Source organism: Phacochoerus africanus, chromosome 2 (assembly GCF_016906955.1).
Source record: "Phacochoerus africanus isolate WHEZ1 chromosome 2, ROS_Pafr_v1, whole genome shotgun sequence".
In the NCBI taxonomy this organism is placed as follows: Eukaryota; Metazoa; Chordata; class Mammalia; order Artiodactyla; family Suidae; genus Phacochoerus; species Phacochoerus africanus.
The window spans coordinates 17273754-17290530 of NC_062545.1; the positions used below are offsets into that span (position 1 = coordinate 17273754).

At 46.0% G+C, this 16777-nt stretch overlaps 1 protein-coding gene across 4 annotated transcripts in view; it reads right to left on the reverse strand.

The window, feature by feature from the left end:
- Positions 1-3600: 3600 nt before the first annotated feature.
- The window catches only part of SASH1 (SAM and SH3 domain containing 1), a 202847-nt gene continuing 189670 nt past the window's right edge, over positions 3601-16777 (reverse strand). For all 4 annotated transcript variants that reach the window (XM_047769981.1, XM_047769982.1, XM_047769984.1 and 1 more), the window contains 3 exons: positions 10886-12030; positions 9106-9237; positions 3601-7253 (listed from right to left, as the gene is read on the reverse strand). In XM_047769981.1, the coding sequence (XP_047625937.1) occupies positions 6990-7253; positions 9106-9237; positions 10886-12030 (1541 nt within the window). In that variant the 3' untranslated portion in view covers positions 3601-6989. The remainder of the gene's footprint in view (positions 7254-9105; positions 9238-10885; positions 12031-16777) is intronic.

Below are 16777 nucleotides of genomic sequence, written 5' to 3' on the forward strand. Positions count from 1 at the left end.
CCTCCAATGGCGTTTTAATGGGTGGTTTACAGGATTTAGGTTCTCGCTGATAACTCGGAGAGTCGTGGAGGCCCCGTTTTCGCTCCCGCCGCCTCATTTCGTTCAGGCGCTGGCGCTGAGCGCGCTGCAGCTCCAGCTGGGCTGGGTGCGAGCTTTCCTCCGCGTGTCACCTCCCGCCCTCCTCGCGGTTACGCTTGGCCCTCCTGCAATCTGGCACATCAGTGCCCTCTGGTGCCCGCTCGCTGCACCAACTACTCACTCAGCAAGGGCTTGTTTCCTGGAAGCAGCTCTGGGATTTTCCGGTTTGCTTGCTGGGATTTCTTTTTCAGGCACGATGCTTACGTGCTCTAGTGAGGCCTTACTAGGTGGGAGGTGGTAGGTGGGGGGGGTGAGGGGGTGGGATGTCTGCCTCTTTATCGATTTACTCTTGTCACTGACCATCTGAGTATAACCTCAGCTACTGCTGTCACCTCTCTAGGTCAATTTCCTCACCTGTAAACTGGGGTGAAAGTAGATCAGCTTTAATAGTTAGGATTCAAGGGCTTGCAGTTCAGGGCTTGCAGTCATTTATTTAACAAATAACTATGTGTCGGAGTTCCCATCGTGGCTCAGTGGAAACGAATCTGACTAGTATCCATGAGGATGCAGGTTCCATCCATGGCTTCGCTTTAGTGGGTTAAGGATCCAGCATTGCCATGAGCTGCGGTGTAGGTCGCAGCCACACCTCAGAGCCTGTGTTGCTGTGGCCGTGGTGTAGGTTGGCAGCTACAGCTCGGATTGGACCCCCAGCTTGGGAACCTCCATATGCCATGGAGGCAGCCCTAAAAAGACAAAAACCAAACAAACAAATAACTGTGCGTCAAGTGTAGAGGCTCAGATTCATCAGAGAGGCAACCTGTGCATTCCTGGACTTTAAACTGTAGAAGGAGGAGGCAGTTAATAAGCACTGCACATAACAGAAATAAACTACATAATGTGTTAGAATGTGAGTGATGCCTCAGAGGAAAATAAATCAGGTATGAGAATCAGGAGTGGTGGGGAAGGTGAAAGCTAAGAGAGGGTGCAATTTTAGGTGATGTGGTCAGGACTGTGCTGGGAAAAGTCACTTTTGGAACAGAGGCCCTCAAAAGGAGGAGGGGAGGCAGTTAGTTCTGCAGATTTGTCTGGGAAAGAGCCTTCTGTCATGGTCCATGCATGTGGGTGGGAAAAAGAATTTTCCAGCATAGTGAGGTGAAAAGAAAGAGGAGTTTATTAAGAAAAGAGATGCTGCTAGCACAGTGGCACAACTTCCTGATAATCAGGGAGAGAGGACCTCCAGAACACGTCATGTCTGTTTTTATAGCCCAGGGAGAGAAGAGAGGTCTTACATACACCTGCTGACCTGCTGATTAGTTGGGGAAAGAGGCGTCATACATACGATACACTTACTGGTTGGTTGGGGGACATATAAGGCTCCTTTTGGGGGTGTGTGTGTGAGGAGTGGGTCACATACCTTTCCTAATAGGGGTAGGAAGGAGTAAGCCAGGTTGCTCAAGGTGCAGCAATGATAAGGATCTGGTAATTCTTCTCTTGGCCAGAGGCTTTGAGTTCATTCTCTTTGAAGAGGGCTTGAAGTTCCACCTATTTCAGGTTGAGGAAAACCCCTGCAAAGGCCTGAGGTGAGAGTCTGAGTGATATGTGTGAGGACCAATAAGAAATCCTGCCTGGCTGCAGCAGCCTGTGAATCAATGAAACTAGAACATGCCCTCACACCATGCACAAAAATAAATTCCAAATGGCTTAAAGACTTAAACGTAAGACAAGACACCATCAAACTCCTAGAAGGGAACACAGGCAAAACATTCTCTGATGTCAGCCATACAAGGGTTTTCTTAGGTCAGTCGCCCTAGGCAACAGAAATAAAAACAAAAATAAACCAGTGGGACCTAATCAAACTTACAAGCTTTTGCACAGCAAAGGAAACCATAAAAAAAAAATCAAAACCAACACCAATACGACAACCTATGGAATGGGAGAAAATGACTGCAAATAATGCAACTGCTAAAGGCTTAATCTCCAAAATACACGAACAACTCATACAAATCAACAGCAAACAAACAATGAAATTGAAAAATGGATGGAAAAGCTAAGTAGACATTTCTCCAAAGAAGACATACAGATGTCCAACAGACACATTAAAAAATGCTCAACATCACTAATTATTAGAGAAATGCCAATCAAATCTGCAGTGAGGTACCACCTCACACTAGTCAGAATGGCCATCATTAATAAGTCCACAAATAACAAATGCTGGAGAGGGTGTGGAGAAAAGGGAACCCTCCTTCACTGTTGGTGGGAATGTAAATTGGTACAACCACTATGGCGAACAGTATGGAGGTACCTCAGAAACCTAAAAGTAGAACCTGGTGGAGCCTGCAGAGGATTTATCCTTGACTCTGAACAAAATGGGAAGGCACTGGAGGGGTTGGAGCAGAAGAGTGACATAATCTGCCCTGTGTTTTCACAGGATCTGCTTGGGCTGCCATCATAAAATACAATAGACTGAGTGGCTTAAACAGGAGAAATTAATTTCCTCCCAGTTCTGGAGGCTGGAAAGTCCAAGATCAAGTTCTGGCAGGGTTGAATACTTTGGTGAGAATGGTCTTCCTGGCATGTGGAGGCCAGCCTTCTTGGTGTCCTCCTGTGATAGAGAGGAAGTCCCTTCCTTTTCTCATAAGGGCACTAATCCTGTCTTGGAGTTCCACCCTTGTGACCTCATCTAAACCTAATCACCTCCCAAAGCCCACCTCCTAATGCCATCTCACTGGGGGACCTGTTTCAAAGTTTTAAATTGAGGGAGTTCCCGTCATGGGTCAGTGGAAACGAATCTGACTAGTATCCATGGGGACACAGGTCCATTCCCTGGTCTCGCTCAGAGGGTTAAGGATCCAGCGTTGCTGTGAGCTGTGGTGTAGGCTGTAGACCAGCTGCGGTGGCTTGGATCTGGTGTTCCTGTGGCCAGCAGTTCCAGCTCTAATTCAACCCCTAGACTGGGAAACTCCATGTGCCGAAGGTGCAGCCCTAAAAAGACAAAACAAAACAAAAAACCAATTGAAACTGCAGGTGGGTACAGAAACATTCAGCCAAAGCAGAGTCACTCATGCTTCTGTGTGAGCTGGACAGCAAGGATGAGGGTAGGGAAGCCGGAGGTGATGGTTAATTTCCAGACTATCTCAATCTAGATATTTTTCTCTTTCAATGGAAGACTTGGATTGTTTCCATTTAACTACATAACATATTGGGCAAGGCAACACCTTGAGTGTAGACAGATACTCTTCTTTTGAAAATGATTGACTTAGAGTGGACTTCCAAAAACCTCTTTCTGGGCTAAGATGCTATGATTACGGGATTTGATTTTGCCCTATTTGAAGAAAAACTAAAATAAATTGGCCAAGAGACTCTGAGTGAGTGTGACAGTGAGTTTTGGTCATGTGGTGGAAGTAACCGGATACAACGACAGTTTTTACAAGATAGTTGTTTCTTAAACCACACTTCATCAAGTCCCTTTCATTTCTACTCCATTTATCTTTGAAATACCCAGGGAACAACAAAAGAGGCATATTCAACAGAAGAAATTTATTTACTTTTTTTTTTCTAGGTACATAGATGACATAATTATAGACAAGTTTTGATACAGAGGGAAAACCCTTCTGTCCACCTCCTTTTGCTAAATGAATCACAATAATTTTTACAATTTTTAAAACAATACACAGCTTTCTTGGGCTGAAGCAATGGCAAGAACATATTGGTACTGGTATATTACAGCTACTTACAATGTTTAAGAACAGCAATGGAGAAAAATAAGTTATTTAAATATTGATTTCATATACAGAAAGTGCAATGTTGTTAGTTGTTATATAACTTGCTTGACAGTTTCTTATTTTTCTATCAATTTAAAATCGAGATAACTTGGACTCGGACTACTATATATTTTTTTTTTCCTGAAAATACAGTACACACATGCAGCATTGACTTGGTGAACCGATTTGCTGCAATCTGCTCTGACAGGAACTGATTTCCCATAGACTTAGGAAATTCCAATTTCACCTATACCTGGGTACAGGAAAGAGAAAAGGGCCTCTGACTAAGGCCAAGGCCATGAACATCTATCTACTTCTTGGTTATCGGGAATGTAAATAGTGGTTGGGGCTGGCTGTATTTCCTTGTAGACAGACAGCTTCCAAGGAAAAATGATACACAACGGATGTGCAGCTACCTGAGCCAAACTGCCTCTGCTTTTGTGCTTTCCAAAGACAACGAAGCTCACCCTTCCTCAACACTATGCACCAAGTGCAAGGGATTAAAAACTGGATATTGCTGAAGCCGACCACCTGTCTTCAAAGGCCATAGGCGGCCCCGAACCACCTCAGTCAAATGTCACACACAAACATTCAGGCTTTTCTAGAATCAAATTAAAAGTTTAAAGCAAAAGAAAACCAAACACATATACTAAAGATAAAAAAAAAAATTTTTTTTTTTTTTAAAAGCACAATAAAGTAAAAACCACCTCAGACCCCGGATTAGGAAACCCTTCCCACTGAAAATGATTCCTGGTCCCTGAATATCACTTTTCTATGCAAAGGCAATTTCCAAAGAAGAATGACAAACACACAGTTTGGTATTCTCAAAAACTCATAGCCGGAAAGTTCCCTTTTCTGGCACCACTTCAGTGAAGATCTCCGATGAACGTGAACACTTGGAAATTCACGTATCTGCCCTTCTCCTCTGTTCCCTATAACCCGACTTGTGTGCGGTCTCTTAGCTCAGCTTAAACTAGGAGCAGGCTCTCGAGGGCAGGCGGAGGGACCGCAAACCAGGCTGTTCCTAAGGCACCCGCCTCCCTGCAGCACTTGCAATTCCTTTCAGTGACCCAGTTCCAGGAGAGCCCCGCTGCCTCCTTCATGACCTTCTCAATGGACTGCTCTCATAGGAATGTCTCACCCCACATGACAAAAATGGGTTGTGTTTAAGGGGTCGAGAGAAATTTGGCAGCTTTAGCATTTTCTTCTACATGTCTACAACTTCTTCACATGGCATCTTACAGGGGACAAGTACTGAAGGAACATATATTCTTCTTTAAAATGCACACCAAAGCATGAAAAAATACATCACCTGAGAATGTCCTTTTCCTCAGAAACATGGATCCATATATATAAAGCAAATGGTAAAATGGCTTCGTATTTCATGAAATCACCTTTTTTCCCTTCCCCTGAGGGAAATCATTTGTTTCAAAGAGTGGATGAAATCATAGACCTTTTTAATCAAGGCTTTGTGTTCCCAGCATTTCTATAGTAAATGATCATCCCTAATGCTTAAAATAGGGCTCATGATAAGAACGTAAAGGAAAATCACTTTGTGGGGTTTTTTTTTTTTTTTTGGTCTTTTTGTCTTTTTAGGGCCCCACCCATGGCATATGGAGGTTCCCAGGCTAGGGGTCCAATTGGAGGTGCAGCCACCGGCCTACGCCAGAGCCACAGCAACGCAGGATCCGAGCCACGTCTGTGACTTACATCACAGCTCACGGCAACGCCGGATCCTTAACCCACTGAGAGAAGCCAGAGATCGAACCTGAGTCCTCATGGATGCTAGTTGGGTTCGCTAACTGCTAAGCCATGATGGGAACGCCAGGAAAATCACTCTGTGAGCAATTGGTAACCTGAATAATTTAGTTATCTAAATTTCTGTTAGAAAATCATACACTAGACTAAAAAAGGATGCTGAAATCAGCTGAAAAACAACTGAGGATGTGCAACCACTTAATATATGGCCAACGTAGTTTGGCTCCAAATAAACCTTTATTTTATTTAAGAGAATGATCTAAATAAGAAAAGATGGAAAACAGTATTTTAATTATAAAACTGAAAAAAAAAATCTTTTAAAACATCTTATAAACTACTTCCCTTTTGAAAAACATCTTTCTTAAATATTTCATCCCATGATGACTTTTTGCAAAGGTGATCTGTTAGCTGAGGACTGGATTTTAGAATGAACACCATCAAGATTCCAAGTCAATACTGCAGCACAATGACCATCACGGTAACAGTACTCAACCGATTAAAACGAAAAGTAGTTACCGTAAGCGCACATGCACACGCACACACAATCACACACACACACACACACACACACACACATGCTCTCACACACGATATCTTGTGACGTTCAGAGCTTTTTACCAGATTTGTGGTTAGCTTAAAAACTCAAAGTCGACATGAAATTTGGCCTGATAAACACCGCTATAAAATACGCCATGTTAGAGTGAGACAAAAGCCCATTTCTGCCAAAAACATCCCAGGTATGTTAGATGACAGTCTAAGCTGAAGATGTGGAACTATGGTTACAGGCTAGTGAACACTAGTTAGATAACTGCTTAAAAGCTTACATTAAGGCAAATAAAAGCTGATTGCTAGAAAGCAATTATTGAAATGTCTCTTGTTTATCTAAAGGAGAATAGGACTTTTTTCTAGTGCAGCCAGATTTTCTAACTTTTGAACCAGTGAGCCTTGGTCGACAGTGTACAATCACCCCCGAGTCTGTCACCTGGCCTGGCTGAGTCCCGTCTGTCTGGGCCTCGGGTACCCTGAAGGGTGGCAGACACCAGGGCGAGGGCATGCTGCCCCTCCCTCTGCCCCCGCCCTCTCCCAGCACATCAGGACAGACTGTGGGCATCGCATTTGCACCAAGTCAGCATCTTGGTTCTCCTGTGTCCTGAAAACAAAAATAAGTGCTTGTCTTTTCCCTGGGGGTCAGAGAACCACCCCAGTCCTGGAGGGGGCTTTTCTGGAGAACAGAGGGTCATCCGTCCCGTGCCAGGATTCCGAGTTCTGTCGGCCACACGCTGGCCTTTCTCTTGGATCTGGTCTGCAAGTCCAGCGAAGGAGGAATTGCATCAGCATCTTAAACACAGTGAAAGGGTGGCTCTGGTCCAGGGAGGTCCGTGTCGGGCCTGGCTACATGGCCTCAGGGCCTGGTGGCAGTTTGAAGAGTCTGGCTGCGGACACCAGCTTGCTTATGTGTCTCTCCTCTGTGATGCCGGCCTCCTGAAGGCAAGTGGGGGAGAGAGAAGGCACCTGGCCCAGTGTGCTGAACCCCGCCTCGGCGAGGGCGCTGGCGTACATGGGCAGACCGATGGAAACCAGCCAATCGGACACGGAAGAAACGCATCCGGGAGAGAGGGGCTTCCTACAGATTTCTGTGAGTCCGCCACTTGGGATCTGGGTAAAACAAAGAAAGCAATTTTATTTTTATTTATTGTTTTATGTGTTTGCCCTTTTGCCTTTTCTAGGGCCGCTCCTGCGGCATATGGAGGTTCCCAGGCTAGGGGTTGAATCGGAGCTGTAGCCACCAGCCTACGCCAGAGCCACAGCAACGCGGGATCTGAGCTGCAGCTGCGACCTACACCACAGCTCATGGCAATGCCGGATCCTTAACCCACTGAGCAAGGCCAGGGGTCGAACCTGCAACCTCATGGTTCCTAGTCGGATTCGTTAACCACTGAGCCTCGACGGGAACTCCGAGAAAGCAACTTTATAAAGATTTGATGGGTGCCATGGGAGAGCTCTTTCTTATATGCCTACAAGGAACATTATCGAAATTTTATATTCCTAGACTATCAGACAGTGATGACTCTGTGAGACACCAAAGACCATGACTAGCATCAAGAATGCTTTGTTGACTTCTCAAAGGTGAGACAAATCTTCAAAGAAGTGTTTGAGGTTCCAGAAGGTACTTGGAATTAGCTGTAACCCTGATTATGTGTTTACCCCTCCAAACTGTAAGCATTTATATTTTTGGCTATTTTGTCTCATGGTCTTCAACCAATGATCCCTACGGTGACTGAAGAAGCGAACCTATGGGGTAGTGTGAAAAATCAGATACTCGATGGGAAAGGTTTTTACGAAATCGATTTTCTTCTGTATTCTGAATCTACATTGAAAAGCAGAAAATTAAACATTTAATCAATATAGTTATAAAGAACTAGAAATACAGTAATACTATATCCAGCCTCTTGGGATAGGCCATGATGGAAGATACTGTAAGAAAGGGAATGTATATATAGGTATGACTGGGTCACTGTGCTGTACCCAGCAGAAATTAGCACAACACTGTAAATCAACTATATTTATTTATTTATTTTGCCTTTTAGGGCCACACTCGCAGCATATGGAGGTTCCCAGGCTAGGGGTCAAATTGGAGCTACAGCTGCTGGCCTACACCACAGCCACAGCCATGCAGGATCTGAGCCCAATCTGCCACCTACACCATAGTTCACGGCAATGCTGGATCCTTAACCCACTGAGCGAGGCCAGGGACTGAACCTGCATCCTCATGGATGCTAGTCGGGTTTGTTAACCACTGAGCCATGATGGAACTCCCTGAGTCAACTATACGTTAATAAAAAGAAAAACAAAACCAAAAAATACAAAATAAACATTGGCTAGGGTAGGGAAATGGACGTCTAGACTTGACTTCTGAGAAGGCCAAGTGCCAAAACTTTCAGCAAATCCTTGAGATATGAGGCACTCTTGATGAAGCAAACATTCTTGAAGAAATATATCCTCAGAAATTAACCACAAAAGTCTACGAAAATTATTAACTAGGATATGCTTCACTCTTACTATTTAAGGTAAAAAGTTGGAAAAAAATCTAAACGTTTCAACAACATGGAATTGGCTGAAGTAGGGCACACCTACTAGAATACTTTGAAATAAGTGATAATATACAAGAATTTTTAGTAACAAAGAAATGGAGTCATGATGTGATAACTGAAACAATAAGGTTTCAAAACTGTATCTGTAATATACATTATATATGTGCAGAAAAATAACTAGATGGACTTTTTCACAGCCCTGGATTATGGGTAATTTTCATTTTTTCCTTTCCAAACCTGTATTTTAATAACTGTGTAGGCTGGCTATGGATTACTTTCCCCCAGGAATCTCCCTTCAATAGCTATAACGAACCCTGGGCTACTCAGAAGCTGCCAGCATGCTCATCAGTAAGCTTGAGAACTGAATGGACTTCAAAAAGCTGGGGGAGGGCATCCCTGAAGGGTGGGCTGCTCACCGCCATGCGGTGCTGCTTCCGAAGCAGCTTCACTCGGATCTGGTCCATGTTGGTGGCGACGTCCCTCTCGGGCTGATCTAAGTCTTCTGCGTATCTCTGGACCAGGGCCTCAGGAATCCCACAGCGGCCGTGCTGTTTGGGAGAAGAGAAATTTGATCAAGGTTGTAAGGATTTTTTCTTTCTCTAGGAACAGCAAACAGAAAGAAGGTAGGATGAGACATTCGGCTACTAGAAAACAGGACCAAACGTTTTAATTGGAAGTGAAGATACTTTCTTTAGGGTCAGGATGGATATTTCGGAGAGAATACTTTTACATCTTTAGTTAGGGAGGAGCTTTAGAAAAATGTTTGTTTTTTTTTTTCTTTTGGCCATGCCCTTGGCATGTAAAACTTCCTGGGCCAGGGATGTCACCTGAGCCACAGGAGGGACAGTGCCAGATCCGAACTGCTCAGCCACCTAGCAACTCCTAGAAAAATGTTTTGAGACATAGCAAAAGCAGAACACAATCATCCAAGGGGTCCAAGGCCCTCACTTCCCTCTGATCATTTTGTAAAATGCTATTGAGGATAGTCTTTGAAACTGCAGAGGAGAAGGGCAAGCTTGTCTGCTGTTGTGCCTCAACTATGAAGAGTTATATTGCTGCATCACTAGACTAGCATTGACCATAGAGTAGAATTCTCACTACTTCCTTTTCTCTTTTTTGAGGGCCACACCCATAACATATGCAAGTTCCCAGGTTAGCGGTCAATTTGAGCTGAAGCCGCTGGTCACAGCCACAGCCACTTGTCACAGCTTGCATCAACACCGGATGCTTAACCCACTAAGCAAGGGCAGGGCTCGAATCCTCATGGATACTAGTCAGGTTTGTTACCCCTGAGTCACAACGGGAACTCCTGAATTCCCACTGCTTTCCATTCAAAGGAGCTCATTCGCTAAATATCAGGAAGGCAGAGGAGAAGTAAGGCACTTGTGGTCATAAGAAGTTTATAACAAAGACTCCTAAGAACTCATTATAATAAAACATGCATTTCTAGGAGTAACATACAGCTGCACCTATTACCATGTATATATCTTCAGAATCATTTTGGTATTGGCAGATCAACCCTTTATTTCTCAAATGATAAGTGAATTTTCATTGTAGATTCAATGTTTTTGGTACAATGGGGTATTTTATAGAATCTTTCCCCCTGTTACCCATACAGATACTTATACAGTATAATTATTACCTCTGAATAGGGCTCTACGGTTTTCGAAGTGGGTTCGCACTTATTTTACGTGCTCCTATTAATACCCCTACGAGGTAGTTATGTGGTTATGAGCAATCTCATTTTACATACAGGGAAATGAAGCGGGGATCTGTTAATGCCAAAAAACAAAGATGTTGAGTAAGACATGGAAACTGGAACTCAGATTTGCCAGGTGCACTAAACCATCCGCTTCAGGACCCAGTGCTAGGAGTGAGTGATAGGTTCTCCCTGCAAAGGAGAGCTGCCCCCAGTGAAACACAAACAAGCCAAAAAGGAGAAGAAAAAAGGGAAAGGATAAGAAATTCCCGAGGCTGCGTTTGCATGTAACGTGCGCCCTGTGCTCCTCATCCATGCGAACACCCAGCTCCGGGTGGCAGGAGCCCCTCGCTGTGCCCCCGCCCACTGTTTCTGTTCACAGTCTGCCGCCCACGACGCCAACTGGCACGAGGGGAGAGGGTGCGGAAGTGCGCCGTTCTCTGGCCCGGTCCCCTAACTCAGCAAGGCCTGTGCAGCAGCGCCTGGGCCTCGGCTACCTTATCGGAATACGGCTCCTCGGTGAGATCGATGCCTTCGGATCGCAGTTTATTCTCGGTGAGCATCTCCAGGTCCACCCCGCGGGTGCAGGAGATCTTCCTGGCCAGGCCGGGGCCCAACCGCACGCCGTGCTCCTGGAGGCTGGCGCTCTCAGGCAGCTCCGCCAGCCAGGGTGGGGGCCGGGTGCTCGGCGGGCTGCCGGGCTCCGGCCCGGGTCCCGAGGGAGGCCTGGGCGCGGTGGGCGGGGGGCAGTCGCTGGGGTTGCCGGGGCTGCCCTTTTTCACTGGCAGGCTGGGAGCATCGGGGCCAGGCGGGGCAGGGGGACCAGGGGGCCCAGGATGCAGCCCATTGGCCAGGCGCTCCCGGCTCTTCTTGGCGGGAACCGGCGGAGGCTGGACCGGGGGTTTTGCCTGCGTTCTGGCCTCGGGGCCCCTCTGCTCAGTATCCCCGCTTTCTTTGGTGCCCGGAGGGTGATGTGTTCCTTCGAAATCCAGTCCTTTCCTGTGACCCTCAAGAGGTGTCCTTGTTAAACTGGGTTTAACAGCGGGAGGGGGGGCGTCAGGGTTTTTGGGCAAACACGGAGGGGGGGATGTGCCACGTGAGAAGGCAGCCGTCGGGCTGTCCAGTTTCTTAGGAGTCGTTTTTTGAGGTTCAGAAAATCTTTTGCTTTGGGTCAGTAGCAATGCATTGTCAACAGCAGAAGCTCGTTTGGGGCTTTGAACCTTTGTGATGGAGGGGGCTGTCTTTTCTGGCACTTCGGGTATAATCTGAGGGGAAGGTTCCAGCACCTGGCCAGGCACATCTTTTTCAGCCTCAGCCTCTCCTTGAAGGTCATCCAGAGAGTGGGATCGGGGCCAAGGCTCCCCAGTCTGGGGGCCCTCCAGGGTCTCACAGCTCCGACAGATGGAAACCGGGAGGCTTCTTCGGTTTTTACTCAAATCAGTCACACTGGGGGGATCACAGCACTTGGAGGTGTGAGAGGCGAGACCACCGCCCAGCCTGCTCTCCCCTCCAGGCTTCAGTGCATCCACTGACTTCGTTAAAGGCAAGGTTGGGTAGTTACCCAGCTGATTTCTGTTGAAAGACTTCAAGCTGGTCTCGGTGGATGACTTGGCAGAGAGAAGGCTGGTTTTTCGAGTCTTGCCTAGGAGACAAAGAACAATTTTACAGTCACATCTTTAAAAAGCAAATCAATTGGATTGATAAAAGGTGGACTTATGTAAGTGAAACCCCCAACCTCCATATCCCATTGTCGAATTATGCGAAGAACATAAAATCACCACCGGGTGATGCAGATTGATGGTGGTCCCATTTTTATTTTAGAAAGAAAAATTATTCTTAGTCTTATTAAAGGACTCAGGGAGCTAGATGAAGGCTAACTGAATTACATGGAAAGAAACTATGCTGTGTCAGGCAATAAATAAGTAAATTAAAAAAAAAAAAAAATCTAGGAGTTCCCGTCATGGCGCAGTGGTTAATGAATCCAACTAGGAACCATGAGGTTGCGGGTTCGGTCCCTGCCCTTGCTCAGTGGGGTTAACGATCCGGCGTTGCCGTGAGCTGTGGTGTAGGTTGCAGACGCGGCTCGGATCCCGCGTTGCTGTGGCTCTGGCGTAGGCCGGTGGCTACAGCTCCGATTCAACCCCTAGCCTGGGAACCTCCATATGCCACAGGAGCGGCCCAAGAAATGGCAAAAAAAAAAAGACAAAAAAATAAAAAAATAAATAGAAAACTGCAGCCCCTACCAAGATGAATAGCCAGTGAATGAGCTGAGAACATCCTGTACCAAATACAACAACAACAACAACAACAACAAAAATCTAGGCCTCATACCTGTTTCTAACTGCAGTCAGTATGGAAGAAGGCTGATCATCCAGACCTGGTATAGAAACCATACTGATGGGAGTTATGTTTAGTTAGGGAGTACAGTTTCCTGAGGCCATGGCTGCATGGGAGGTGGACTGAATTCTGGGACAGGTTATTTCTTTTTTCCCCTGGCCTGCCCGCTGCATGCAAAAGTTCCCTAACCAAGGATGGAACCAGCGCCACAGCTTAGTTTTCAGGTTTTGTTACACTTTTGGTTAATACCATGTTTGGTGTGGGCTTTGACTCTGGGGTGAAGGGAATACCCCAAATATGACAAAAACACAGGAGCCGAGTGATTCCAGTACTCTAGGTCTGTAGAAGAAGATAAACATTTTACAACTACTCTAGTTCTCTGGTGGCCTTGTGGTTAAGGACCCAGCATTGTCACTGCTGTGGCATGGGTTCGATCCCTGGCCCCAGGAACTTCTACATGCTGTGGGCTTGGCAAAAAATTAAATAAATCTTAAACCCACATCAAGTTAGGAAGGTGCAAAGAAATGGCTGGCTCTAATTTCTGAAAAGCCACTCTCTTGTAACGAAAGGTTTTCTTCCCAGTCTACTGTTTCAGAAAACATTTCTAATTAAAGATTTTAATTTAGAATTTTGACATCTCCCCCATTAAGCAATCTCGCCCTTGGAATACACAAGGAGCAAGCAGAAACCAAGTGGGGCACTGATTTCACTGGGAGGGGAAGAAGGGTGTGGGCAGTGCCAGCTCTAAAGAGGGAAGAATAATTTGGGGATAAATGAAAGATTCTCTGATAAAAGCTCTGTGTGGATGCTAAGTGAAGGAAAAGGGACAAAAAGGCCCAGGGCACTGTGACATCACATGTGGTTTGGCCATTGTCGGAGAGAAAACCAGATTCCTTCCGTGATTTCACAGCTTTCTACTAAGCTCACTCTAATTTCAAACTGAGAATATTAAATCAAGTATAAATCCGGACACTGACAATGATGGGAAAGCACAGTAGCCTCCCCAATCAGACTTTTTACTAATGATTCCATCCTTCTGTTAAGATACCCGTCAACACATAAAGTATTTTTGCATCTGGCAAAGCAAGTCATGGTCAAATAGCTTTTGTCTGCTCGTATGTACGATAATGTGAGGCCTCAGACCCAGCCATCTGTGCATTAGCAACTTGACAGGCTAACATCATTAGAGGATCATTTCATTATTACATGGCGGTCTTTATTTCACCCAGTGTTACTACGGAATATACTGACCATGATCGCAGTTCTCAGTAATAGAAAAGTCATCACCAACAAAATGGAAGAAGCCAATTCCTCTTCAGAAAGCCTATCGCTTTAAACCTAAAGTCTGAGTTCTCCTGTGGTACAGGGGGTTAAGAATCTGGTGTTTTCACTGCAGTGGCTTGGGTCCTGAACTCCCACATGCCACAGGTGCAGCCAAAAAAACAAAACAAAACAAAACCAACCAACAAAGCCAACAAAAAAAATCCCCTACAGTTTAAAAGTCAGTTAAAACAGAAAACCCATAAAACCACTTTGGTATACATTTTAAAATTACGGCTTTCCTTCTCTTTAACTCTTAATATAAACTATATGTGTAAACTCCATGTTCGTATTATATTTATATTAGAAGGATTCCCAAATACACTGAGGTGACAGTATGGTTTGCCAGCTTCTTTAATCTAGTTCCTCAGCGGGTGCACCTCAATTCTTTTGAGTATTAAAATGTCTGGGAGTTCCCGTCGTGGCACAGTGGTTAACGAATCCGACTAGGAACCATGAGGTTGTGGGTTCGATCCCTGGCCTTGCTCAGTGGGTTAAGGATCCGGCGCTGCCGTGAGCTGTGGTGTAGGTTGCAGACACAGCTCGGCTCCCGTGTTGCTGTGGCTCTGGCGTAGGCCAGCGGCTATGGCTCCAATTTGACCCCAAGCCCGGGAACCTCCATGTGCCGCAGGAGCGGCCCAAGAAATGGCAAAAAGACCAAAATAAATAAATAAATAAATAAAATAAAATAAAATAAAATGTCTGCCAGTGATATCTGTAAGAATCTTATTGATCCAGAACAGTTTGGAGGAGAATTAATTCACTGAAGATGTTTGGATATGGAAAGGTTATTCTCAGAAAAGAAGAACCTTGAGGACCTACACAAGGACTTGTTAACTGAAACTGCAGAGTCACTGGGATCCAGGTGGGATTTCGCATCCCAGCTTGGCCACGGCTGTCCTAACGCTGGACTCTGGGGAGAAATACGACCTTCCCCAAAGTGCTAAGAGACTTTGAAGGCCAGGCTCACGGGTCAAAACTTGAGTCCTCAAAATGCTCTTTAGAATTGGGGTGAGGTGAGCAAGGCGCCTGGTGGACACACTTGAAGGAGATGGTCACTCGGTCCTGCAAAGGAAGCTGTTACCTAAATATGAGCACCTTTCTGAAGCCTGCACCTCCCTGCTTGCTGGCCTCACTCTGGTTCTGCTTTGGGGCCCATGATGGCTCTCAAACTGTTTTTTAAATCACAACCCACAGTAAGGAAACATGTTTTACATTCATGAGCCGGTACACACAGACACATGTAACACAAGCAGAAGAGATCATACACACACCTGAAACAAGGGTCTCAAGTTAGCAATGCTGACAGTCATCTTACCTATGGAATAGCATTCAGATTACTTTCTATCCTATTTTATCTTACAAAACTGCTATTCATGACCCCCCCTCTCTCTCCCCCCCCACCTCTCTCTCTCTCTCTCTCTCTATATATATATATATATTTTTTTTTTTTTTGGTCTTTTTGGCATTTCTTGGGCTGCTCCTGCAGCATATGGAGGTTCCCAGGCTTGGGGTCAAATCGGAGCTGTAGCCGCTGGCCTACAACAGAGCCACAGCAACACGGGAGCCGAGCTGTGTCTGCAACCTACACCACAGCTCACGGCAACGCCGGATCCTTAACCCACTGAGCAAGGCCAGGGATCGAACCTTCAACCTCATGGTTCCTAGTTGGATTCATTAACCGCTACGCCACGACAGGAAATCCACGACCCTCTATATTGACTGCACAAGTCACTGATAAATTGAAAAGCTTGGCTTTCGTACATGCTCGATCAGTATTTTAACACACTGGCTTCTTGATGAGATTCCAGTGTCAGCTAAAACTGGTAACTGTGAACAGCTTTCATGAGGGCCTTCCAGGGTTCCACGGAGATGGAGGGGACCCTTTACCTTGGTTTCTAATCTGGCTATCACAGGAGTTTGCGGATCACAACAGGAAGCCACAGAGCCCGCCGTGGGAACACGGAGTGCATCTGACGCCAATCCGCTGAAGACCCCTTTTCTGTTTGGGCCGAGGAAGCTATCTGGAATTTCCTGCAGACTCTCAGGACAGGGAAGCAGCCCACAAGACCCGCGGCCCTCAAACGGCCCCCTCACTCCCTAACTGCTCCGTTGGTCCGCCGTGCAGCCGAGGCTTTTAAGCGACCGCGGCTCGTGTGGCCCTGATGGATGGTCTACCTGGTAAATCGTTTTCCTCACGGACCTAATAGTTCCCAACACTCAAATGGTGGTTTTTACTGCAAAAAGAAAAGGACATAGGAGACACACAATTTAGGTTTTATGGCCGCAGGTATTTCAGACAGTATTTATACACCCCGCACGGCAGTCGGCAGAGGCGTAACCAGAAACGAGCACAGGGAAGAGGTCAGAAGGGGAACGGCAGGCACTGAGTTCCTAATGGTAATGGGATCGTCTATTTTCAGAACACTGTACTTTTTCCCTTTGGGCTTTTTAAGGGCCACACCCTTGGCATATGGAGGTTCCCAGGCTAGGGGTCAAATGTGAGCTGTAGCTACCGTCCTGCACCACAGCCACAGCCATGCTGGATCCACGCCACATCTATGAGCGACACTGCAGCTCACGGCAATGCCGGATCCTTAACCCACTGAGCGAGGCCAGGGTTTGAACCTGCTTAACCCACTGAGTGAGGCCAGGGTTTGAACCTGCGTCCTCATGGATACCAGTCAGGTTTGTTACCCACTGAGCCATAACAGGAATGCCCTGAACACTGA